The sequence below is a fragment of the Schistocerca nitens genome, chromosome 2, assembly GCF_023898315.1.
Source record: "Schistocerca nitens isolate TAMUIC-IGC-003100 chromosome 2, iqSchNite1.1, whole genome shotgun sequence".
NCBI classification, from domain to species: Eukaryota; Metazoa; Arthropoda; class Insecta; order Orthoptera; family Acrididae; genus Schistocerca; species Schistocerca nitens.
This window is the reverse complement of record NC_064615.1, coordinates 272,189,572-272,217,005: the sequence shown is the minus strand read 5'-3', so window position 1 is coordinate 272,217,005 and position 27,434 is coordinate 272,189,572. Positions and strand designations below refer to the sequence as shown.

Genomic DNA, 27,434 nt, shown 5'->3' with positions numbered 1-27,434 from the left:
CATCTTGCGGACCCCTCTGGCATAGCTCGCGGACCCCTGGGGGCCCGCGGATCACCTGTTGGGAACCACTGCTCTAGCGTATTCGCTCGTCGTACGGCCTGCATTGTTTTCTGCGGTTATTTCACGCAGTGTTGCTTGTCTGTTAGCACTGGCAACTCTACGCAAGCACCAATGTTCTCAGTCATTAAGTGAAGGCCGTCGGCAACTTCGCTGTTCGTGCCGAGAGGTACTGCCCAAAATTTTGTATTTTCAGAGCACTCTTGACACTGTGGATCTCGAAATATTTAATTCCCTAACGATTTTCGATGTCCCATGCGTCTAGCTACAACACCCATTCCGTATTCAAAGTATGTTAACTCCTGTCGTGGGGCCATAAACATGCCGGAAACCTTTTCACATGAATCAACTGAGTACAGATGACAACTCCGCCAATGCAAAGCCATTTTATATCTTGTGTATGCGATACTACCGCCGTTTGTATATGTGCATAACGCTATCCCATGACGTAATGTGCATGAGAAAGAGAGAAAACCCAGTAATACCATACATCCTTTTTATGCATTTAGCAGTGACACTGCGAAGTGATCTTTCTCACACAACAGCTGTTTAACCACTTTCATCAATCTTTCTCTGTGTGTCAGTTTAGCTTGGTTTAGTTTAGTTCGTTACATGTCCGAGGAAGCATATTCGCAACAACTCATTGTGATGTTGAACTTCCCAGTAGGTTTACAAATAAGAAACACTTTCTCTGTGAAAACATCGATCCGTGTTACCTCTTCACAGAACTGGTTTTTGAAAAATTTCAATCCACAAAAAATTTGCTGAATCCAATACAAACAATTACTGATACTATCTATTCAGAAATTCACCTGTGGAATACAATAATTGCTTAGTCATGCGCGTGATGTCTCGACAGAGATGCTGCGCCGCATAGAGATAAGTCAGAGGTGATATCTGCTCTGCGAAGATGCCCGCCAGATTTATGTGTTGATCGCAAAGAGAGGTGAGGAGATAGTCATTTGAACTTTCGTGTTGGATGTCAACAGTCGAGTTTTGGTACAGTAGCAGCAAGAGACTCACACCGGAGTTTTTTGGAATTACATTCTGAATCAGTAGAAGACTTATTCCGGAGAAAAAAACGAATTGATTTTTAAATTGATACGATAATATTTGTGAAGAATGGATTACAGGTAATGATTAAGTTTGTTTTATTTGCAGCAGCGGTTCTATAGTGCAGCATTCTTGGTTCACCAGACATCCAGGCCAGGAATCTTTTTTCTTATTTTTTGTTAGGATTTATCTCTCATAGAGAAAGAAATAGAAAGAACAATTAGATTTTGAAATTTTGTCTGAGAGAGATTATACATGTGAAGTGCAACTTTTGTTAAGTTCCGTTTTTGTAATTCTTGGATTGTTGTTACGTGATTTTAGAGAAAACTTATATGTTTCTCAAGTTTCATTAAATTTTATTAAGTCTAAGGAAATGAAATTGGAATTGAGTTCATTTAAACCAGAGAAATTGTCCACATCGCAAGAGTCAACTAATTTTCAATTAGTTAAAAACCATTATCAAAAGGTTATGAATCAGTAATGATAGGAATGCTTTTAGAGTACCCGTTGTATCTCTGTGGTTGGATTTTACAGTTGATTTTTGAGTTTATGGGACATGTTATGGTATCCACTGGTTTTTTTTCTCACTGCTGTGTGTAGTCGTTATTGTGTTCACTGATGGGTGCCACTCCTCAGAGATTGCCTTATTAAGGCTATGCCTGCGGGTAAGAGTGAGGAGGAACCTCCCTGCTTTAGATGTGTACACGTAAAACTGGACCGATTAATTGCATCGTTTATGCTGAAAATAAATTTTGAAGAAACCACTCAGCATTAAAAGCTGAATAGGGTACAATTTGTACGATCCCTGGAAATAGTTTTCAGATATTTCAGCAAGAGATCAACCTACGGGAGTCTGTGGACATGACAGGGTATGCATGTAGGGGATCGTTCCAGAAGGCTCTGTCAAACGAAACTTTGTACACTTTAAGTGGACAGAAACATGCAAAGTCAATTTTCCGAGTGTTTTTGAGAAGGGCATCGAACTGCTTTACTCAACTGATGTCCAGACAGTGATACTGAAATCCCATTAACGCGCAGAAAATCTAAAATGACCACAATAATTTATCCATCTGACTAGCTGTTGAGCCCCATGGCTGTGGATTATATTACTTTAATAAGCAGAGCAATCAGCCACTTGGCAACGTAATTTTATTTGAGCTAATACATGTTTTGAGCTTTCACGTTTCTTCAATTAGAGTACTACATATTCGAGTCTTCAATCAGGACATAGCCACAACATCAAATGCCAGACAGAGCTCGCAACTTACAAATACTCTTCCTGGCCAACAAAGGAAAAAGAATGAACTAATCTGAAGAAAACGAAGTGTAATCTCACAAATGAGCATTCCAAATGACATCCCAAATGGCCAAAGCGATCTAGCAAACAAAATTTTTTCTAAGAAATTTTCATTATCTGCGCATGCAGCCATATACTAAGCACCGCCCTGAACAAAATATAAACCAGTGTGAGCCCATCCAGCGCACCCAGCAGAGTTCTACGTAATGTAAATCTGTTGTTCTGTCTTTACTTTTTATAAGTATCAACCCAACGGTGAAGAGAGGGAGAGGGGAAAGGCAATATTAATTCTTCTAAATAAAATATTTTTGGTAATATATTGCATAACCCAAACAGTCATTAACGCACTTATTTCATACCTATATAGCATACTCAGCACATTTTAGTTAAACAGTTTCAATTCTTTTTAGTCATACAGAAACTGTAAGCCAGGACCTATAAGGAAAACGTAATCTTTGACAAAATGTCTATTTTCGGATGAAAATAAAGGAGTCAGTTGGGAACATGGCGGATAATTGGCTGTTTTTGCGCAAAAATAAGTAAAATAGTGTTTGCACCACATCCATAACGACAAAAATAGGAATAATAACAAGGTGAGTAGACAATAAGTACACCTAAACAGCAACATATCTTAAATGTACATCTCATGAAGTGTAGTACCTAAACAAAATTGTTATTTTGCACAAGGCAGCTGCAGCATCCCATTTGCTGACGATGTCGTAAGAATGTACTGACTGAAGATTCAAATGCACTGAAGTTCCAGAGAAACTGGTATAGAAATGCGTATTCAAATACAGAGATATGTAAACAGGCAGAATACGGCGCTGCGGTCGCCAACGCCTACATAATACAACAAGTGTCCAGCGCAGTTGTTACATCGGTTACTGCTGCTACAATGGTAGCTTATCAAGATACAAGTGTGTTACGTCTGCCACAGACGGCCCCTGCCAGGCAGACTACACTCAAGACACCCCTGTGTACCATATAACATACATAAGCACTTGCAGGCGCAACCAAGAGGAAAACAATTCTTCAAAACAAACAGAACTTGCTAGAGACTAATGCGAACCTTTTTCTGCAGAGGTCGCCTCACAGATACAGGGAAAGTTGGAGTATTCCGCCGGCCTCTGCCGGCTTTATAAGGCCAGCGCAGCAACAGTACAGCCAGTTCCTCACTGAGCTAGGACCAGCTCTGATGGATCTCACTGACGCTCTTGATGAATGGTTGTCTACAAGTTATTTGTTTTTTTGTGTGTATATAGTGATTGTTCGAGAAGTGTAGTTCAGTTTCAATAAACTACATTATACTGAGTGTTCTACAATACTGAATATTCTTCAGTGGCGACGAGTATAGTGGAACGAACCGACGAATGTCATGGTTACAACAGCAGCACCTACGGAATGGCAACAATTCTTTCAAGGACTTCTGCACCAGTTTTTGGAAACTCAGACACAACTGATTGCCGAAATCCGAAGCCTCCACCGCCCCACAACGCCATTGCCGTTCCAAGCATTCAACGATGAAGTTGAAGAATTGGGAAACATACGAACGACGTATCCGACAACACTTCACGATTTATCAAGTCACCCAAGAAGACAGGCAGCCCGCTTTTTTCTTGTGATGGAACCAATCGAAGATGTACGTCCTGCTCACGAAACTACAGCCACTGGACCCCGACTCCCTCACTTTCACCGCCATCTGTGCGACGTTAAATGCCTACTACAAACGCCGGTATCATGTACTCGCAGCCCGCGTCGAGTTCTATCAATACCGGAAGAAACCCGAGCAGACCTATCGCCTGTGGGCTGCCGAACTGCAAGGTCCCAGCATGAAATGTAAGTTTCACACACATCTTTCCAAGGAATCATACGCTGATGACATGGTGCGTGACCACTTGATACAGGCAGCGCCAGACGTCGCCTTCCGCCACGACGCCCTCAAGTTAGAAGACCCGTCCCTCGAGCAGGTCATAGAACTAGCCTATAAGTTCGAAATATCTACAGCCGCCGATCGTCGACTGTAATCCTGGGCAGATGTAGCAGCAATTCGTGATGACGCCATGACGGACACTGAAGACGTCGCAGCAATAAAGGGCTCAACGCCGCGCTCCTACCGCCGCCGCAGTCGGAGACCGCCTCCACAAAAAGACGCCGAGTCGCACCATCCCGGCCGAGGCCAGAAGCCACTGTAGCAACAACACAACCGGCAACGCCGTCGTGGAGATCGTCTCCACCTGCCCTCCTGCCCCACCTGCTGTTCCATACATGATAGAGAAGATTGCCCAGACCGCTGGGCGCAATGCACACACTGCGGCAGGGAAGGCCATTTAGAGTCCGTTTGTCGTGCAACAACAACCACCTCTAGCAACCGCCAGCCCAGGCCATATCCAGACGGCTTGAACAACACCCCAATGGACGTCAACCAGGTAGTCAACTCCTCGACATCAAAAATTTGTATAGACGTCACTATCAATGACAAGCCTCTGCATCTGCAAGTGGACACAGGCGCAGCAGTATAATTGATTAATTACACTTCATATGCCCACATTGGTTCACCACCACTTTCTCCAGCCACTAAGCGCCTACTGGCGTACAATAAGCAAGAGATGGCTCTCCTAGGACAATTCGCGGCTCACGGCAATTACAAATCGGTTCACCGTCCAGTCACGTTTCTGGTTGTCAACAATTCCTCCACAGCAGACTTATTCAGACTGGACGCCTTCCACTTATTCGGATTTTCCGTTGTGGACGATGTTCACCTAGTGTCTCAGCACGTTCCTTTTCCTGAAGTTGATGCACTCTGTAATGAATTCTAGGACCTATTTTCACTGGGCATAGGCTGCGCCCAGGACATTGTGGCCTCCCTCCAACTCCGTCCCGCCTCCCGGCCCCGCTACTTCCGGGTACGCCAGGTACCAGAGGTACTACAACAGTCACTGAAAGAAGAACTCCAACGTCAAGATGAAGGGGTTCGCCTCCCCGTACAGTTCAGCTTGTGTTCCACACCTTTAGTCATCGTGCAGAAGCCAGGCCGCCTCCTTCGCCTCTGCGGTGACTTTAAGTCTACAGTCAACCCTCAGCTTCTCGTTGGCAACTATCCCCTTCCACGACCGGAAGACCTTTTTCGCAAATTGGCGGGGGGCTCCTACTGTACCAAAATCGACCTAGCAGAAGCATATCTCCAAATTCCTCTTGATCTTTCCTCCCGACAATACACTGTTATAAATACTCCTTTCGACCTCTTCCAAATAAACCGACTCATGTTCAGATTAGCCAGTGCTCCTGCAATCTTTCAAAGATACCTTGAACATCTTCTCACTGATATCCCAGGCTGTATAGATTAGACGACATAGTCATCATGGGGTCCTCCTCCAAAGAGCACATAGCCAACCTCCGCCTCCTCTTCCTCCGCCGTCGAACTGCAGTTCTGAAATGTAATATTTCTAAATGTTCATTTCTCCAACAATCTATTTCCTATCTGGGTCACATAATTTCCCAGAATGGCATTTCTCCATCTTTCTCTTATATCGACGCCATTAACAACCTGCCCCGTCCCTGGGACCTTCATCAGTTGAAATCCTTCTTGGGCAAAATTTCGTATTACAGGAAATTCGTTCCTTCTGCAGCTCAAGTGGCAGCACCCCCGCACCACCTCTGCCGCAAAAATGTCCCATTCGGTTGGACCCCAGTCTGCGAGACCGCCTTCCATACCCTCAAACAGCAGCTCCAATCCGCTGCATGTCTCATGCCTTCTGATCCAAATCTTCCTTTGATACTTGCTACGGACACCACTGAGTATGGTGTGGGAGCTGTCCTGTCTCACAATTTGCCGGATGGCACAGAGAGCTCCATAGCATACATACCAAAAGCTCTCTCCACAGCATAAATCAAATATTCCCAAATTGAGAAAGAAGCACTTGCCACGGTTTTTGCCTGTTCCAAGTTCTATCCCTTCCTCTATGGCAAGTCCTTTCACATTATTACTAACCACAAACCGCTCCTCTCTTTATTTGCGCCTTCCACGCGATTACCGACCAAAACATCCCAACGTCTCCAGCGTTGCGCGTTGTTCCTATCCCAATTTCGCTACACCATGCATTTCCATACCACCTCCCAGCACTCCAACGCGGATGCCTTGTCACATCTACCACAAGTTCCGGACCCTGCTTTTGACCAGTTGGACCTCCTCGTTTTTCCGATTGATGATGACGTCCAAGAGGCCCTGAGGCATTTCCCATTACAGCTGTCAAAGTAGCTGCAGCCACCGCAGAAGATTCCCACCTCTGGGTCGTCCGACACCACGTTCTCCATGGTTGGCCATCCTCGCCGCCTCCTCAGGATCAATGCCACCTCTGGTTGTACTATTCCATCTCACACCAGCTTTCTGTGGTGGATGGAGTCCTCTTTTGCTTAGATTCAACAGAACCGAGGGTCATCGTTCCGAGATCCCTGCAGCCGACGATCCTCCACATTCTTCACCAAGGGCATTGGGGGATTGTTCGCACCAAATCCCTCTCAAGAAGGCATGTTTTTTGGATCGGCCTCACGTCTGACAGCACAGAGATGGTGCAGTGCTGTACCGTCTGTGCCCAACAATTGCTCCGTCCCCCCCAAAAATCCTTCGCTGGCCTATGCCGAACGATCCCTGGGAACGCATCCAGCTTGACTTCACGGGACTATTTCTGGGCCACCAATGGCTCCTAGTCACGGATGCATTTTCCCATTTCCCGTACATTGTTCAGTGTTCAGCAATCACCATGCACATTACCTTGTCAGCCCTCCCAAAAATATTTTGCTTGGAAGGATTACCGAAAGCCATAGTCACAGACAATGGATGACAATTTCACAGCCAGGAATTCCTCTCCTTTTGCACTGACAACGGCATCCAGCATTTTCTTACCCAACTCTTCCATCCTCAATCCAATTGGGAAGCGGAATGCCTAGTCAAAAGTTTCAAGACACAAATGCTCAAATATACCAAAGACCACTCCCTTGAATATGCTCTGACGCTATTCCTCAGTTCCTGTCGAGCCACTCCGATGTGGAACAAAAGCCCAGCGGAAGCTCTCCATGGCCCCAACCCAGGACCCTCCTACATCTTCTCTTCCCCTCTCCAAGACTTCAGATTCCTCCTGGACAGTCCCATTTCTTCCCTGGCTCCTTAGTCTGGACCTGAGGTTTTGGCACTAAAGCAGGTTGGCTGCCCTCCATCATCCAGTGTTCCCGGGGTCGCCAACTTTTTGATGACATCTTGGATGGCCATATAGTCCATCGCCATCGAAATCAATTGCGTCCTCGCTACCCTGCGACACCTGCACTACACCCTACGAAACAGACTACCGCCACCTCTACAACCCATTACAGACCACCTACACAGACCCCTTCACTAATGCCATGTACTCATTGCATGGGTGACATTTCAGGGCAATAGTCGCCGCCACCAGCACCACCAACACAGCAGCCACAACAGACGGACCAGCTGCCCGGCCCCTCTTTGGCGCCTCCCCAACAGCCGATGGCCACTGATGAAGACGAACCGATACCACTGGTCCCACCTATGCCACCATCACAGCCAGTACGCAGCTCAGCCCGCATCGCAGGACGCACAGCGCCATATTTTCCAAGGGGCAGCCTCCACAGCCTCCTCCAGGGAGCCACAGCCGCAGATAGCCACGACGTAGCAGCTCCCCCCAGAGGGGAGGTATGTTACGTCTGCCACAGACGGCCCCTGCCAGGCAGACTACACTCAAGACATCCCTGTGTACCATATAACATACACAAGCACTTGCAGGCGCAACCAAGAGGAAAACAATTCTTCATAACAAACAGAACTTGCTAGAGACTAATGCGAACCTTTTTCTGCAGAGGTCGCCTCACAGATACAGGGACTCGCATTCGGGAGGACGACGGTTCAATCCCGTCTCCGGCCATCCTGATTTAGGTTTTCCGTGATTTCCCTAAATCGTTTCAGGCAAATGCCGGGATGGTTCCTTTGAAAGGGCACGGCCGATTTCCTTCCCAATCCTTCCCTAACCCGAGCTTGCGCTCCAATGACATCGTTGTCGACGGGACGTTAAACACTAACCACCACCACCACCACAGATACAGGGAAAGTTGGAGTACTCCGCCGGCCTCTGCCGGCTTTATAAGGCCAGCGCAGCCACAGTACAGCCAGTTCCTCACTGAGCTAGGACCAGCTCTGATGTACCTCACCGACGCTCTTGATGAATGGTCGTCTACAAGTTATTTGTTTTCTTGTGTGTATATAGCGATTGTTCGAGAAGTGTTGATCAGTTTCAATAAACGACATTATACTGAGTGTTCTACAGTACTGAGTATTCTTCAAGTGAGTTTGAACGTGCTGCCATAATCGACGCACGAGCAATGGGACACAGCATCTACAAGATAGCAATGAAGTAGGGGCTTTCCCGTGCGACCATTTCACGACAGTACGTGAATATCAGGAATCAGGTAAAACATCAAATGTCCGACATCGCTGCGACCGGAAAAAGATCTTGAAAGAACGGGACCAACGACGACTGTAGATGATAGTTCAACATTACAGAAGTGCATCCCTGCCGCAAATTGCTGCAAATTTGAGTGCTGGGCCATCAACAAGTGTCAACGTGCAAACCATTCAACGAAACATCGTGGATATGGGCTTTCGGAGCCGAAGGCCCACTCGTGTATCCTTGACGACTGCACTACAAAGAACTTTACTCCTCACCTGGGCCCGTCGACACAGACATTGGACTGTTGATGACTGGAAACATGTTGCCTGGTCGGACGAGTCTGGTTTCAAATTGTATGGACCTGTACGGTTATGGAGAAAACCTCGTCAATCCACAGACGCTCCGTGTCAGCAGGGGACTGTTCAAGCTGATGTGGCTCTGTAATGGTGTGGAAGGGGGAGGGGGGCAGTGCAGTTGGAGTGATACGGGACCCCTGATACGTCTACATACAACTCTGACTGGCGACACGTACGTAAGCTTCCTGTCTGAGTAGCTGTATCCATTCATGTCCATTGTGCATTCTGACGGACTTGGGCAATTCCAGCAGGACAATGCGACATCCCACACGTCCAGAATTGCTAGAGTGTGGCTCCAGGAACACTATTCTGAGCTTAAACACTTCCCTTGGCCACTAAACTCCCCAGACATGAACATTACTGAGCATATCTGCGATGCCTAACAACGTGTTGTTCAGAAGAGATCTCCACCCCCTCGTGCTCTGACGGATTTGTGGGCAGCCCTGCAGGATTCATGGTGTCAACTCCCTCCTGCACTACTTCAGACATTATAGTGCGCTTCATTTACGACGGCGGCCGAGTTTAAGTTCGTTCTGCGCATCTGACGTCAGAAAATTTAGTCAGGCAATGAACAAAGAACGACGTTGCCAGAGGTGGACTGCAGTGCAGAGCACGGACGAGGGTCTCCAGTTTTAGAAACGTTCAGTCATAAATAAAGTAATTGAACAAAAGCAATGTCTTGGTAGCAGACTTTCTTAATAGAAAGTTTGGAAAAAGCATTCTTTATACCAATTGCTTCATATTCTATTAATTAATTAAACCAAACAAGCAATAAGCCTCCTAATTCAGGCGATAGCAAGGAAAGGTGTTTATATCATTCTCACGAACCGCTTATTCGCAATAAAGAACAGGGTAATTTTTTATTTCCTATTGTACTTCGACGAAACTTGAGTAATTCATAGTCATACCAACAGTGTTTGTCGGTATTTTGCGTGATATTTTAGAGTCTTCGAGCATTCCTGTTGAAAGGCGAGCTGCGATAGCGTAGTGGGTAAGGTGTTTGGCTGCTAAGCGAGAAGTTCTGAGTTCAAAACCTTGTTTGGTGCTTAATATTCTATTTATTTAAAAACAGTATCGAAGTGTCTTACTTCATGAATTTTATTCGTTTGAATGTAATTTTTTGAAATTTCTAGTGCTTTGTCTCTTCATTATAATCATAATAAGTTTTCGGTTTTTTCTAATTTTGTCCTCCAATATTTCTTTTCACAGCAATTAAAAACAATGAAAAGGCACACATACAATATTCATGTTATCTATTTTGTTTGTATATCTTCTCTTCCCCAGTCGCTGTTTTACTATTCATATTGAGATATATTCTTTCGCGACAGTATTAAAAGCATAATTTCGGCTCGTACGTTACCGAGCTACTTGATTGTCTGACACAATTCTTTGCTTCGCTCCTTTGGCAAATCATCAACTCAATGTTTTCGTCGACTGATCTATGTTTTGGCAAGTATTTGCTGTCCGTTGTGACAAACACAAATTGTTTTCGCGTTGCGCCTCACTGACAATATATTTTAGTTTCTATGTTTCATTACGTCCACAATTCAGTTTTGTCTACTTCGCCAACTTTGTTTTAATCAGAACCTTTTAGATAAAAAAGCTAAATGACTCTGGTATAAATAAAACTTTTATTACAGTCGCGAAAGACGGAATATTTCTCAATATTACATACGACACCTATGTGGAACTTAAATTAAATGAGATATTGTTATACAGTAAATTTTATATGAAATTTAGGTATCTTGTCCACATTTCATTCTCAACATTGTGGTAACTAAAATCGACCATACGGAAAGTATACGCTATGAACTTTTACCTCTGCAAATTCTTCAAAATTCCGTGCAATGGTTTACTACATTTAATTCTGCACAGTAACTGCGCTGAACATCGAAACAAAATTAAGTCATTTATGGGGGAATGTATCAGTGAAGAAGATGTGTAAAAATCAAATTTTTGGGCCAAATAGTTTTTTTGAAATCGAATGATAAGTGTGTCAAAGCAGTCGGAACACCATGTGTCTGCACAGGCGAGCAGTGCAGTGATGACAAAATCGCGCACAGCGCGGAATGCAGGGAGCACGTCTCTGTAGCAGCGAAAGGGTTAATGCGGACGTGGTGGCTTTATTTCATAAACTGCGCGCTCGCCCCTAAACGTAAGTTTGCGAACTATACTATAGTATACTATGGCGCTGCTTCTATTGGCGCGTGCGTCGTTTGCAAGTGGCAACGTAGCAATCTCCCGCGTCTGGGTGGGCATGCGCGAGCCGTCAAGATAAAACAATTGAACTATAGTCAAGCCCACGCCACATTGTATTGCGGCACTTTGCGTGCTTGCGAGGGCCCTACACGATATTAAGCTCTTCACTCGATACAGGGTGTTACAAAAAGGTACGGCCAAACTTTCAGGAAACATTCCTCACACACAAATAAAGAAAAGCTGTTGTGTGGACATGTGTGCGGAAACGCTTAATTTCCATGTTAGAGTTCATTTTAGTTTCGTCAGTATGTCCTTCCACTTACGCTCAATGGAGCACGTTATCATGATTTCATGTGGGATACTCTATCTGTGCTGCTAGAACGTGTGTCTTTACAAGTACGACACAACATGTGGTTCATGCACGATGGAGCTCCTGCACATTTCAGTCGAAGTGTTCGTACGCTTCTCTACAACAGATTCGGTGACCGATGGATTGGTAGAGGTGGACCAATTCCATGGCCTCCACGCTCTCCTGACCTCAACCCCCTTGACTTTCATTTATGGGGGCATTTGAAAGCTCTCATCTACGCAACCCCGGTACCAAATGTAGAGACTCTTCGTTCTCGTGTTGTGGACGGCTGTGATACAATACGCCATTCTCCAGGGCTGCATCAGCGCATCAGGGATTCTATGCGACGGAGGGTGGATGCACGTATCCTCGCTAACGAAGGACATTTTGAACATTTCCTGTAGCAAAGTGTTTGAAGTCACGCTGGTACGTTCTGTTGCTGTGTCTTTCCATCCCATGATTAATGTGATTTGATGAGAAGTAATAAAATGAGCTCTAACATGGAAAGTAAGCGTTTCCGGACACATGTCCACATAACATATTTTCTTTCTTTGTGTGTGAGGAATGTTCCTGAAAGTTTGGCGGTACCTTTTTGTAACACCCTGTATACTACATTAATTGAAGATAGATGAAATCCGAAAACACTTATTAGCTTAAATAAAAATACATAACAAAGTGGCTTGTTGCTGTATTTATTAAAATAATGATATTACGAGTTTGCAAGTAACGGTCCGTTTGTGTGTGGATTACAGAGTACTATAAGACCTAAGATGAAGCCCTGTGGTACTCACCCTGCTACCGCTACTGCTGCTGTCGCTGTCGCTGTCGCTGTCGCTGTCGCTGTCGCTGCCGCTGTCGCTGCTGCTGCTGCTGCTGCTGCTGCTGTCGGCGTCGAGCCAGAGGCCCCCCACGCCGGTGCTCCGCATCGCGTCCCAGACGCAGACACCCGTTGGGTGGTTGTCGCCCAGGTCTGCGGCCAGCCACTCGAAGGACTGGTGGCAGCGGCTGGGCCGGTCCTCCCAGCGGCCGAGGCACGCCGTGCCGAACGAGAGGCGCCCCAGCGGGCTGGCGACGCGGCAGTGGCGCCAGCTGGAGCGCTCCTCGCGGCCCCGCCCGTGCAGCACGCGCGACACGCCCACCAGCAGCTCGCCCGGCAGCAGCGGCGCCGCGGCGCTGCGAGAGGGGTCCGGCAGGCGCTTCACGAGGACGTCGCGCGCGTCCGCGCAGCGCCGCACCGCCCCCAGCACGTCGTCGACGCCGGGGCGGTAGCGCACCGCGCACCACGCCACCACGCTGTGCAGCGCGCCCAGGTGCGCAGAGCACGACGGCGGCCGCGAGTGCTGCGAGCACCCGCCACCACCCACCAGCACCAGCCCCACTAACAGCACCGCCGTCACCACTCCCAGCTGCATCTCTGCACACACGTTCGTCCACTCATCAACTAACGACAGGTTTGACTCCGTTCTCAATTTCTTCTAATACAGGGCGATTAGGATGTCACAGGGTGACAATCATTTAACTATATGAAAAGAAAATGTAAATTACACTACTGGCCATTAAAATCGGTACACCAAGGAGAAATGAAGATGATAATCGGGTATTCATTGGACAAATATATTACACTAGAACTGACATGCGATTACATTTTCACGCAATTTGGGTGCATAGATCCTGAGAAATCAGTACCCAAAACAACCACCTCTGGCTGTAATAACGGCCTTGATACGCCTGGGCATTGAGTCAAACACAGCTCGGATGGCATGTACAGGTACAGCTGCCCATGCAGCTTCAACACGATACCACAGTTCATCAAGAATAGTGACTGGCGTATTGTGACGAGGCAGTTGCTCGGCCACCATTGGCCAGACGTTTTCAATTCGTGAGAGATCTGGAGAATGTGCTGGCCAGGACCTGCAACATGCGGTCGTGCATTAGCCTGCTGAAATGTAGGCTTTCGCAGGGATCGAATGAAGGGTAGAGCCACGGGTCGTAACACATCTGAAATGTAACGTCCACAGGTGACTGAAACGTGTAACCAATGGCATCCCATACCATACGCCAGTAAGGCGATGACGAATACAGACTTCCAATGTGCGTTCACCGCAGTGTCGCCAAACACGGATCGACCATCACGATGCTGTAAACAGAACCTGGATTCATCCGAAAAAATGACGTTTTGCTATTCGTGCACCCAGGTTCGTCGTTGAGTACACCATCGCAGGCGCTCCTGTCTGTGATGCAGCGTCAAGGGTAACCGCAGCCACGATCTCCGAGCTGATAGTCCATGCTGCTGCAAACGTCGTCGAATTGTTCGTGCAGATGATTGTTGTCTTGCAAACGTCCCCATCTGTTGACTCAGGGATCGAGACGTTGCTGCACGATCCGTTACAGCCATGCGGATAAGATGCCTGTCATCTCGACTGCTAGTGATACGAGGCCGTTGGGATCCAGCACGGCGTTCCGTATTACCCTCCTGAACCCACTGATTCCATATTCTGGTAACAGTCATTGGATCTCGACCAACGCGAGCAGCAATGTCGCGATACGATAAATCGCAATCGCAATAGGCTACAATCTGACCTTTATCAAAGTCGCAAACGTGATGGTACGCATTTCTCCTCCTTACACGAGGCATCACATCAACGTTTCAGCAGGCAACGCCGGTCAACTGCTGTTTGTGTATGAGAAATCTGTTGGAAACTTACCTCGTGTCAGCACGTTGTAGGTGTCGCCCCCGGCGCCAAACTTTTGTGAATGCTCTGAAAAGCTTATCATTTGCATATCACTCATCTTCTTCCTGTCGGTTAAATTTCGCGTCTGTAGCACGGCATCTTCGTAGTGTAGCAATTTTAATGGCCAGTAGTGTAGTTACAAACTACGGCGTGCAGACACTTTATTCAACAAGTAAACGCCACACTGAAGAGCCAAAGAAACTGGTACACCTGCCTAATATCGCGTAGGACCCCAAGAACACGCGGAAGTGCCGCAACACGATTGAGCCGTAGTTGTCTCCGGCTCTTCGAAAAGCACGCCAGGCGGAGTGCTTTCGCTTCGCGTCTACCGTTTACGGTGGCGCTTTAGGTTTGGCGCGCTGTTTGGATCGCTACCGCTCTCTGGCGGAAAGTGGAGCAAGTGTACAGTCGCGTGACGATCGAGGAGTACGTACTGGGCTGTGACCGAGAGAGGTGGTGGCGCAAGCGAGGCCCTGTTGTTGGGATTCGTCAACTGCTCGCCGCGTGCTTTGGCCGACCTCTTGGCTCTCAGGGGCTAAGTCTGCCATACCCGCATGTACGTGGCTTGTGAAGCTTAGAAGCTGTGGTGCAGGAGATCAGCGCGTGGGAACGTATGTCTTCTTATCGGCCTTGAAACCAGTGACAGCGGTTGGCTCTGACGAGCATAAGGAAGTGCAACGAGTTCCCGGCGCTGTGGTGGAGTGTGAGAAGTTGAGTACTGTTTTTATGTAACAGGGATTAAGGGGTTCTTCTAGTGAAGTGTATGAGTTTCTTCACCAGTGGTTTTGTTGGGGACTTCCCACCACAGTTTTCGTTTGCCTGTCCGCGGCAATGTCGTAACTGCTTCTTGGTCGGGCCGTTTCATTCACACCTTGATTGGGTGCTTTAGGGTCGGTGCGCTGTGTCTCTGTGGTTCAGAGTCTGTACAGGCACCGCCCTTGCTGCATCTTCTGGTTTTGGGTAACTCGGGGAGGTGGTGGCTTGTAATTCAAGATTTGGGGCTGATCTGCTGTAGCCCTGTAGACCACCAATAACTATTCCGACTATTGTGATCTGGGCCCCTTTAGACGTGTCACTCCCTCACCGAGCTAAAGATTTTTTTTGTTTTTTTTTGGGTGTAATACAAGTTATTTAATTGGCAAGAGACAACTATTTTAATTTCAGTACAAACTAACTACTTAAAGGTTTCTTAAGGAATTGTTCTCTTATATATGATAAGTTTAAAATCTTATTATTGGGAAGTTGTTAACGTCATACCTTGCAATATCCTTTACATAAAGAAAATTTGTCAGCTATTGGAAATTGTTTTTGAAATTGTTTACTTAAAAAATGCCACACTTAAAAATTTATTATTGAGAAAGTCTTTTAAAATAAAAAGGTATCTTTAGCAGTGTGTCTTATTTCACCAGCACCTCCTGGCTCCTACTTCCACGGTAACGTTTTTGGAATAACATGTGTACTTAAGTTGTTATTGTGAATCGCCGTAATTGACGGTTCATCGATGTGGTATGGACTCGACTAATGCCAGAAGTAATGCTGGGGGAAATTGACGCCATCAATCCTGCAAGGATTTTCATAAATCTGTAAGAGTATGAAGGGGTGCAGATCTCTTCTGAACAGCACGATACAAGGCATCCCAAACTCTGGGCGCTTTAGTGGCCAGCGGAAGTTTTTAGACTCAGAAGAGAGTTCCTGGAGACGCTCTACAGCAATTCTGGACGTGTGGGGTGTCGCATTGCCCAGCAGGAATTTCACAAGTCCTCCGGAATGCAAGTTGACATCAATGGCTGCAGGTGATAAGGCAGGACGCTTAGGTACGTGTCACCTACCAGAGTCGTATCTAGATGTTCAGGGGTGCCATATCACTCCAACTGCATACGCCCCACACCATTATAGTGCCTCCAACAGCTTGAATAATCCCCTGGTTCAAATGGTTGAAATGGCTCTGAGCACTATGGGACTCAACTTCTGAGGTCATTAGTCCCCTAGAACTTAGAACTAGTTAAACCTAACTAACCTAAGGACATCACAAACATCCATGCCCGAGGCAGGATTCGAACCTGCGACCGTAGCGGTCCTGCGGTTCCAGACTGCAGCGCCTTTAACCGCACGGCCACTTCGGCCGGCAATAATCCCCTGCTGACATGCAGTATCCACGGATTCATGAGCTTGTCTCCATACCCGTACGTGTCCATCCGCTCGATACAATTTGAAACAAGACTCGTCCTACCAGGCAACATGTTCCCAGTCATCAATAGACCAATGTCGGTGTTAATGGGCCCAGGCGAGGCGTAAAGCTTTGTGTCGTGCAGTCATCCAGGGTGCACGAGTGGTCCTTCGGCTGCGAAAGCCCATATCGATGACGTTTCATTGAGTGGTTCGCACGCTGACGGTTCTTGATGGTCCAGCACTGAAATCTGCAACAATTTGCGGAAGGGTTGCACTTGTGTCACGTTGAACGATTCTCTTCAGTCGTTGTTGGCCTTGCAGGATATTTTCCGGCCGCACAGATGTCGGAGATTTTGTTTTACCCGGTTCCTGATATTCATGGTACACTCGTGAAATGGTCGTACGGGAAAGTCCCCATTTCATCGCTGCCTCCGAGATGCTGTGTCCCATCGCTCGTGCGCTGCATCACGCACAAGCTCACTTAAATCTTGATAACATGCCATTGTAGCAGCAGTAACCGGTGTAAAAACTGCGCCAAACACTTGTCTTATTTAGGCGTTGCCGAGTGCAGCGCCGTATTCTGCCTGTTTACATATCTCTGTATTTGAACATGCATGCCTTTACCAGTTTCTTTGCAGCTTCAGTGTACGTTGTGACATGTTCGATATCCCTGCCATCATTGGCGATGATGTGGCGCAGACGAGCAGCGGTAATTCTGCTTGACGCGATGAAGAGTCGGAACATCGATGCCGTCGATGACATTATGAATGGCTATTTTCAGATCAGAAATGGCTTTGGGATTATTGGTGTACACCTCGTCTTTAATATAGTTCGCAAAAAGGAGTCGTGTATGTTGGGATCCGGAGAACATGGCGGCCAATCGAGGTCTGGGTATTCCAGAGCCAGAATGCGGTCGCCAAAGTGCTACTCGAGGACATCAAACACTCTCCTGCTTCGAAGGGGTGAAGCTCCGTCTTGCATGAACCACATCTTGTCGAAATCAGGGCCACTTTGCATAACGGGGATGAAATCGTCTTCTAAAACCTTCACGTACCATTCAGTAGTCATCTTGCCATCTAGGAATTATTCCGATTATTCCGTGACTAGACATTGCACACTACACAGTCACCGAATGAAGGTGAAGAGACTTCTCGATCGCGAAATGCGACAATTATGCTTACTGACGAGCCCATCCAAATGAAAGTGAGCTTCGTCGCTAAACAAAAGTATGCATGCGCATACTAATTCCCAACATGCCCCCCGGCCAACCGTGCACTTTGGACGTCCTCACTCAAACTGTTCAGAAGTTATGATGATTTTATTTCAAATAGTTCAATAATTGTCACCCTGTATAAAGTTTCAGGGATAATCGAGATGGGTTTATGTATCGATCTGAGGTAATGGGCCTCGATTCGGAAACGACCAAGTCGAAAGTTGTAAGAAAAAATTGTTCTGATACCTCTGACAGTGGAATGAGTGCACCAGTCCTATTGTTCTTAAGACTGTAGCAAAGGCAACTTTCAGAGGTGGTAGTATGGATCGAAAATTCAACTTCAATACTGTGAAACACATCTCATCTACTGAACACATGCTCATAGATCAAGAGGTATGAATTTTAGATCCCATATTTACCAGAGTTTTTTTTTTTTTTTTTTTTTTTTTTTTTTTTTTTTTTTCGCTTATGCTACCACCCCTGTAAGTTGCCTACCTTGCAGTCTTAGCAACAACAGATCTCGTACATGTATTCTACTGTCAGAGGCATCAGAATGATTTTCTCTTATAACTTTCGACTCTTTCGTTTCCGGACCAAGGTACCTTAACTCAAATTGGTACAGTTACCATTCTCTATCATCTCTCAAAGTTTGTAACATCATAACGGAATCACCCTGTACCCATTGCTGTGCAAAGCTTAAATGGCGAAAAAGATAAAGTAACATAATATACTAACAACTCAGTGGAAATGAATGAAAGTGCGGAAGGCTGTTGCTCGAGGTCCCCCATTCGTGCACAGATGCTGGTCATCACACGGCGTGAGGTGACCGTGACTACAGCGCCGAATAAGGCTGGCTCCGCAACACAAGGTAGTTGTGTGTCAATCATCGAGAAGTTAAGTTGCACGGCGGGGATGTTCTTCATTATAACGTGGCCCGAAAACAACACTTGCATTACTTCAGAGAAAAATGATCAGTAAACTGGAAGGAGGACGAAGTGTGACGAATGTGGGCCAGGAGTTTGGTATTGTTTTCGGCATTGTTTCATGTGCTTGGGAAGCATTCCGAAGCAGATGACCTACATTGTGTATCAGGCAACGCGGAAACCACGTCAAACAGCCGATGCAGCTGCAGCCACATATAACAGGTCTGCGTGGCACGCAATACCACGTTCTGCACTGCCAAGGCGACTGCACGAAGGTGGTCTTTTTTCGCAAAGACCATTACACTGTCTGCCGTTGACACCTGTATATCGGCGGCACTATTTACGATGCTGCCAAGAGCATAGAGACTGGACCAATGTGGAGTAGGATCCCGTGCTCTTCTCGAATGACAGCATCTTCAGTCTAAATAGTGATTCTCGATTTACTCTCATATGATAAGCGGTGGGAAAACGTAATGCTCCCAAGAACATTGTCGAACATCACCGTTTACGTGGCCGTAGTGTTTTGTTTTGTCGAGGTGTAAAGTTGCGATATCATACTGACATCCAAATCCTTGAATACGGTACACTGGTTGGTCAGCGTCATTGCGACATTGCGCTCTTTCCCCATGTGCGTCTTTTCAGTGGTGCATTCCGCCCTGACTTCATTTTTATGGACGGTCGCAGGTTCGAATCCCGCCTCGGGCATGGATGTGTGTGTGATGTCCTTAGGTTAGTTGGGTTTAATTAGTTCTAAGTTCTAGGCGACTGATGACCTCAGAAGTTAAGTCGCATAGTGCTCAGAGTCATTTGGACCATTTTTATGGGCGACAATGAGCGGCCACATCGATGATGTTTGGTTTGTGGGGCGCCCAAATGCGCGGTCATCAGCGCCCGTACGAAGTCACAATTTTTACACAGTCCAGTTTTTACACAGTCCAATCCAGCCACTGTCAAGAATGCTGATGATAATAATGAAATGATGAGGACAATACGAACACCCAGTCCACGGGCAGAGAAAATCTTCAACCCGGCCGGGAATTGAACCCGGGACCCTGTGATACCGAGGCAGCAATGCTACGGCCACACTGAACAGCGCAGCTGGAGGATGCCGTGCAACGAGAGGATATTCAGCGAGTGGATTGGCCTGCCCTTCTCCCCGTCTCAAATCTAATGACTATCCAGCAATTTGCGGAAGGGAAGAAAGGAACACGCTCCCACAAGAACCCCTTACCAACGCCGTGTCAGCATGGGAGCTTGTTGCAAAGCATGCATTGCCATACACCCTACTAATAACCGCGTTCCACCTTTTATGGTGTCTAGGAGACCACTATGGATCACGGTGGCTAAAGTGTAACTATTGTCTTTGAGTAAATGTGCCATTCCTATTCGTCTAATTGCGTTTTTCTTTTTACTGTAGCAGTTCTTTCTGTGTATCGTCTAACTTTCATCGAGCTATGTTGCTTCGCAGTGACAATTCATGAGAAAGTTACTTTCGTCCACAAGCTTTTGCACACCAGTGCAAAACGAATATTCGAAAATTGTCGGTTGTTCTGTTATTACAAAAAAAATGAACACACCAAATTATGATTTATCATCCCGAGCACACAGGACGCTAACAGCGGATAACACCACCTCTAGCGTTGATAATGGTATTGATTCGTAGAGGAAGAGATTCCACAAAACTCTCCACATATGCTACACCCACCGGAAGCCACTGATTAATTATTAGAAGCGGTACATCTACCAAATTTTGTGAATGTTAACTGCTACGTTTCAGCCGCTGTTGCATATAGAGGCACAGGCAATTTTATGGGATAAAGATCGGATGATTAAACGAGTCAGTCGAGATGCGGTAGCATATCTGACTGTCCGTCAGACCACAAGGGCGTGGGTGCAGCTCTTTGAATGCAACTTAGAAGAGTGGAGCGTCCACACCATACTCATCATGAAGTAGTAAAAAGTAAAGGGAGGAGAGAGGGGGAGAGAGAAGAGGGGGAGGGAGGGAGGGACAGAGAGAGAGAGAGAGAGAGAGATGGGAGGGGGAGGGAGGAAGCGAGGGAGAGGAGAGTGAGAGAGAAACTGTTTGCCACCGACAATGATGAAATAAACATCTTGGTTGAAGTATCCGGTTACCTGAAAGAGGCTACGCAAAGCGTCATAGAACCACCATCTCTGAGCTGTAATACATCCTTTGGACAATGTATGTTAAACGCCTCATTGATCTGCCGACGCCTTTTGCCATTTAGAAAGAGGCAAAACGGCCACTCTTCGCAGCACACTTCTAGACTGCAGCCAGACACTGCCAAGCTTTTGTGTTGTTTGGCCTGCTGAAGATGTGTAGCTTAGGGGTTGCTGTGAGCATTCACGAAGTACCCAGTTCTAAACGTCCATAGCAAGCGGGTCCCTTCGCAGTTATTGCTCGGAAACTGGTTGACATTGAGCTGCAGTCGCTGAGTAGCAATCCTGTCGGATTTGGAAGCGATGGACACTGATTCGTCTCCAGCACCTGTCTGTTTGGATGTATTCTCTTATTACGCCGTGTCACAAGGTTGTGACAGCAAGTGCTGATACACAAAATACGTCTGCTCAATTCACGATGTGGTCATGGGCAGGTCGGAAGAGGATAGCTCCACACGTTGCTTTGGCCCCCCTGTGTACACTGATTCCGTACCACCGATTGGTACAATCAGACCACGTCACTGGCATGACTTACGTCAGTAGTAGATAGTGAACTGAACCGACTTGAAGTAGTTCTGTACCTCCTCCAGCGCTCCAAACCGACCAGTGTGCTCTTTTAAGGTGGTTCCTAATGTTCCGCCGGTAAGCTTATGTTCTTAATTGGTGGTTTTCAATTTTCCACATAATCGCTGTTCACCTTCAAGCGCTTTCCGAACCGCTGCACTAGCTTCTTCAACCATGGACGTTTCCAGCTTTGAATTGAACCTCGTGACAATAGCGTTCTCGACTTCTTCGTTATTTGCAAGCTGTTGGTGTACGATACGTATGGCTCGTCGCCCGTAACAACGTTGGAAGCAAATCATCCCTACGTTGTCGACAGCAGTCCAAAAATGCTCGTCCGCTTGCCCTTCGTGTTGCCCGTATACACATTTCGTATCCAACTTGCACACACAATTGACGATATCCGAAATTCTTCGGTTGGTTGATTTGGGGGAGGGGACCAAACAGCAAGGTCATCGGTCCCATCGGACTAGGGATGCCATATCGGCATTTGCCTGAAGAGATTCAGGGAAATCAGGAAAACCTAAATTAGGATGGCCCGACGCGGGTTTGATCCGTTGCCCTCCTGAACGCGAGTCCAGTGTGTTAACTTACTCTTAGATATTGTACGGACGTGACCGCTCCCAGTGATTGTTCTGCACTCAGTAATTATACAATAAAAGGTCTTCATGACTTTTTACGTGCATACGTTGCACTTTTTTATGCTGAGGGTCAGCTACCAATCTCTGCATCCGGCGTCGATCCTCAGCAGATATTCAGCATTTCCTTACAAATTTCTAGCGTCTCGACTTCTTTGCATACAACACTATCGTCAGCGAAAAGCAACATGAAACTTCTGGAGTTACCAGTAGGTCATTTATATACAAGGTGAATCGGATAACCCAACGACAAACTCTGAGAGGTTGTTCAGGGACAGCTTCTGCGTCTCCAAAGTTGTTGCATTTGGTTTGGTGGCAATGTATTGGTCCCGGCGTTCCTGCCCTATAGCCAGCTTGGTCACTAGACATGCCACCAACGGACTTCTTCTTCTGGGGCCGCGTAAAGAGCCAAGTTCACGACATTCCTGTCGATAACGCACAGATCCGGATGCTAGGACCATCGCAAGCACGGAAGTAGTACGCCAAATTGCTATTATTCTTGAGCGTGTAGGACAGTCGATGGTGCGTTCGTCGAAATTTTGAACAATACCTGTAAGAGAACGGTTTTTCATTTGTTACGCACTGTGCGAAACACTGACAGAGCAGAATGGACACAGTCTGATAAAAGGGTATGTGTTTCTAGTGAGGGTTGTTGCATTTCTCCGTGTTGTGGGTTAACATTTTGGTTATTGCATAATACAGGTTTTTTCACTATTGTGACTGTACTTTCACGGAAACGACAGTGACTACGTTAACAATCCGAGTAAATCATAATAACATTGTTACTCTGTGAGAGGCTCCCGGATACCGTGCGTCCGTTATACCCAGACACCCAGACGGCATCCCTGAGCAACCTCTGAAAGTTTGTCGCTGAAGTTCTGATTCACCACGTACATTGTAAAAAGTAATGGTCCAGTAACACTCCCATAGAGTACGCCCGAAGTTACTTTTACGTTTCAGTATATCTCTTGGTGACAGTGACATGCTATATTCTATTTTCAACAAATTCTTCAAACCAGTCACACAGCCGGTCTGACAATCTGGAGTCTTATAATATGGTATGATTTACAAAATTCTGTCGCACCTGTGAAATCATCCAAGAACCTTAAGATATTGTGGGATTACACAAAATTCATTGGTGGATCAAAGTGATCCAGAGACTTGTTAGTCATGGTGCCACTGAAATGGAAGCCGACAAAATGAATGCTGCAATCACATGTAAGACTTATAAGACAACTTTGTCATCCGAAATTGCTTCGTCGAAGAAAATCACAAAACGTTCTGTTTTCGGTCGTCATAAGAGTGTGATTTTTATTTTATTTTCACTTCTTGACCTAGAGGTCAGGGCGGGCTGTTTAAAATCCGGCCCATTGTAGAGTTACATCTTTCTCAACCGAACCCCAGTGAGCTGCGTTTGGGAGAGACTAGTTACCACTGGAGAATGTCTGGGAGGGGATTTCCAGTTCTAGCATTTGCGTTTTAATCAGGGAACACTTTCCGAAGACCTCAGTTGGAACCAGGGAACTGGAGCTATTTTTAATAGAAATATGAGTACCGTGCGTGCCTGTGTATATTTTACTTGCTTATATTTTGTTTATTTATCAGGTTCCGTGAGACCACGTGAGCCAAAGCTTTCGGTTACGGAACAAAGCAATACATACTTTACACAACACCGATTAGAAAATTTATAAGCGAAAAAACTAAAGAATTTATAAAACCGGAAAAAATCGTGAAAGGCTGTACCAAGAATAACACATTGCAGACAAAAGTTGAGCACTCAGTTTTGTTTCAGTTCTGCTGTAAGCTTATTGAAAGTGTGACCTGTTGAACATCTTCGCATTCGATATCATAAGACAATCGATAGAGCTCCCCAGCGCCGCCTAATAAACAAAATACGATCGTACTGAATATCAGCTCGCGCGGAATGATATAGGTGTTTGTTTTTTACGCGCATTTGTTCGAGAGTGGGATAATAGAGAATTATTGTGAAGGTGATTCGATGAACCCTCTGCCAGGCACTTGGATTTGCAGAGCATCCATATAGATGTAGATGTAGGTTGTTTATATTTCTCAAGTGAAAGGCGCAGACCTATGTTTTCGATGGATTATTCTTCAGATGATTATTGTCATAGTATTCTGATAGACCTTCGAGGGCTGCAGTCGGTATCATTTCATCTCCTCGAACGTTGTTCGTTGAGCTGCAGACCCTGTGTCGTCGGCGTACTTGGAAGATCTTGTGTCTGTTCCGACAGATTGGTCATTGGTGCGGATGTTGTACAGCAGCGGTGCCAACACACTGCTTCGAGGAAAACCGTTCTTCTGGATTCTCCATCGGCTCTTTTTGTTTTCCAGGTTAACAAAAGACCGCCTGTTTTGTAGTATGGTTTGGACGAACTGTGTCAATCACTAGTGCTTGGTGGCTGTATCAGTCTTCCTTGTGAGTCTGTTATGATTTACCGTGTCACTCGCCGCTGTTAGGTCCATCAATGCAACGAATCTGACCACAACATGATTTTCTGGGACGGAATCCTGGCTGTTGTTTAATAAGTGTCTGGTCTTCATATCCAGAAATGCGGTTCAGAATCATTCTTTGCAAAAGTTTGTGTAGATGACAGAAGCGAGACTCATGGAAAATTCTTGGGGTCTGTTGGATCTTTCCGAGGTTTCAATTGGCACCCACTCTAGCTTTACGCCAGATTTTTGGTATTTGTGACTCCGAGACGCTGCTGTTAATTAGATTTAAAATCAATTTTTCAGTACATGGTCCAAATCTCTTTATTTCCTCAACTGTTAGGTCATCTACAGCTGGAGCATTGCTATTCCTCATGCAGTCCATGGAGTCCTGTAGTTCTGCTATAGTGAAAGGGAAAGCAATAAAGTTATTTTCTTCAGCATATCTTTGTAGCTTTGTTCTCTCAGATAACATTTGGTTTTGCCATTTAGTAGCAGAAGATGAGCTATTTGACCAGGAGCTACAGTGGACATTTCAGTAGAAACTGTAGTGTGTCATCACTAAGGTTTTTCAAGAGTTCGTATTTTCGAGCAGTGTTTTGAAACTGTATCAAGTCCCGGGATATAGGTATGTTTCGCAGGGGTATGTTTCCGTGAGATGGTTTTCACTAAGTTTGACAAACTGATCATACTTTCCTGGGACACGTTCCACATATCCCTCTTTCCTGTCCAGATCTTCTGTGAAATTAAATCGTCTTTTGAATGGGACTTTCTTTGGCACCACAGCTGCTTCCACAATACTGGTGATAGATCGGTGCTGAGAGTGTGGGACTGTTTCCGTAACATCTTTTCTCGTCTGGTGTGCGATATGTTCACTTCCAAAGACGACATCACAGCTATATCCAGAGCGCAACCTCCCACTGCTGAAAGAGGATGTTTTTTTTCGGGTCGCGTATGAGCTTCAGTTCCACGCTTTCGACCAAATCTTCAAGATCTTATCCATTTTTGTCCGTTTCCCTGTAGCCCCATGAAGAGCTGTTGCAATTGATACAACTCATGACTACTTTCTTTGGTTTGGAGCAGAAGTTATTTGCTTCCTTGAAACTGAAATGTGCCTTCGATGGTTTATACACTGACGTTACTGTGCGCGACTGAACTTCAACAGGCAGGATTTCTATGTCTTCTTCTGCCGTTAGGTCCGTGGATAGGACAAGAATGTCCAGTTTGGCAAATATTGTACTTGCATATTGAATGTTTGGTCTTTCAATGATTACTTCCGTGCCATTTATTTACCTTTGGCCTCGGATCAAAGGGGCCTTTATGGGTCTCTTGTATCATGAAAAAGCCACAGTTTGCTTGTTTGCAAATGTCAGATAGCATAGCTTCTTTCTCATATCATGTCCTCTCAATGTTAATGGAGATTACCGTCAGAGCTGGCTTTGATAAAAGCCTTTTGGTCTCATTATTGTTGTCCTGGTGATGGAAGGTTTTGCTGCTAGGATAACATCTAGCATTGCGCAGGGCACTAGCGATCGTCTGCGGTAGCATATGATGAGCGGAACGATTTTCGGGGAGGCATCTTCTTGTACCCAAATAAGTGATGCAACACCTGAATAAAACCGACCTGCTTTCAGGAAAACGGTGTTATAAGAAAAAAAAGCAATGAATTACAATTTTTTTGAAGGTAGGTTAAACCAACTTGCTTTCAGGAAAGAAGTGTTGCAAGGAAAAAAGTAACGAAATACAATTTTTTTGAAGGTAGGTTGGTTGTATCCAGAATTCCAATATGCCATATTTTCCCCACACTTTTGGTCACAAAACCATATTTTTCACCATAATCTCCATTCAATGCGGCGGCTTTACGCCACTTCACTGGAAGGGCTCGTATTCCCGGTATGGTACTACCCTACTGGTCGACGCCGCAGCCAGCGTCTTGCTGTACCAATAACGTTCCCATCATTAACGCACTGCATACTGGGCCAACCAGATGGAAGTCGGAATGTGCGAGATCCGGGCTGTAGGGTGGATGAGAAAGAACAGTCTAATGACGTGTTGCGAGCTCCTCTCGGGTGCAGAGACCTGTGTGAGGCCTTGCGTTGTCGTGGAGAAGTAGAGGTTCGTTTCCATTTTCGTGGCGACGAAGACATTGCAAGAGTCACGTGCCCTAGGCACGCTGGAGATAGAACGAGCTTTTGCGATCTTGTCCCGATCACGACAGAAGTCTCGCCCGTTGACCCACCGTGCTTCTGTTGGCTATCACGTCTCCGTAGACATTCTGCAAGCGTCTATGAATATCTGCGATGCTCTGGTCTTTGCAAGATCCCCTCGCTTCTAAACTGATACTGTTAGCTTAGCCGCGAGTCCGTAGAGGGTGGTATATGTGACGTACAGTATAACTGGTCAGCATTTCCACCCGGAATTTGCGACTGTAAGTCGGACCCTCCTTAATCCGCCTTGGTGGGTCGTGTCGTCGTATTTCCTCCTACCTGTGCGCGGTGCAGCTCCTGTAAATGTCGTCCCGTGCAGATTCTTCATTGGCGCATTGGATGTCTCTGTCGGTGGAGGCACATTATCTGAAATTGCTGTCGATCAACTTTGGGATATCTATTTACTCGAAATTAACATTCAGAATGCCGTAATATCACTTTTATTCCTATTAGATCAATAATGAAACATTCATGTCACAAACTACTCGCAACCGAGAGCATGGCAACCGTCGAACAAGACAGGAAGAGCTCTTAACGCCGACTGCTGTCCTTGGCGCGCAGTCCGTATCTCTTACTAGTTTCGTCACAGTTCGTGGATT

The 27,434-nt window shown here is 46.1% G+C and overlaps 1 protein-coding gene and 1 long non-coding RNA gene across 2 annotated transcripts in view; both read right to left on the bottom strand.

The window, feature by feature from the left end:
* Positions 1 to 12,879, bottom strand: part of LOC126234980 (adhesion G-protein coupled receptor G2-like) — a 118,370-nt gene extending 105,491 nt beyond the window's left edge. Inside the window, exon 1 of the mRNA XM_049943719.1 lies at positions 12,555 to 12,879. Within this exon, the coding sequence (XP_049799676.1) occupies positions 12,555 to 12,689 (135 nt within the window). The 5' untranslated portion in view covers positions 12,690 to 12,879. The remainder of the gene's footprint in view (positions 1 to 12,554) is intronic.
* Positions 12,880 to 13,051: 172 nt separating this feature from the next.
* The window catches only part of LOC126234354 (uncharacterized), a 79,661-nt gene continuing 65,278 nt past the window's right edge, over positions 13,052 to 27,434 (bottom strand). The window contains exon 3 of the long non-coding RNA XR_007544714.1: positions 13,052 to 13,177. This is a non-coding gene — a long non-coding RNA (uncharacterized LOC126234354). The remainder of the gene's footprint in view (positions 13,178 to 27,434) is intronic.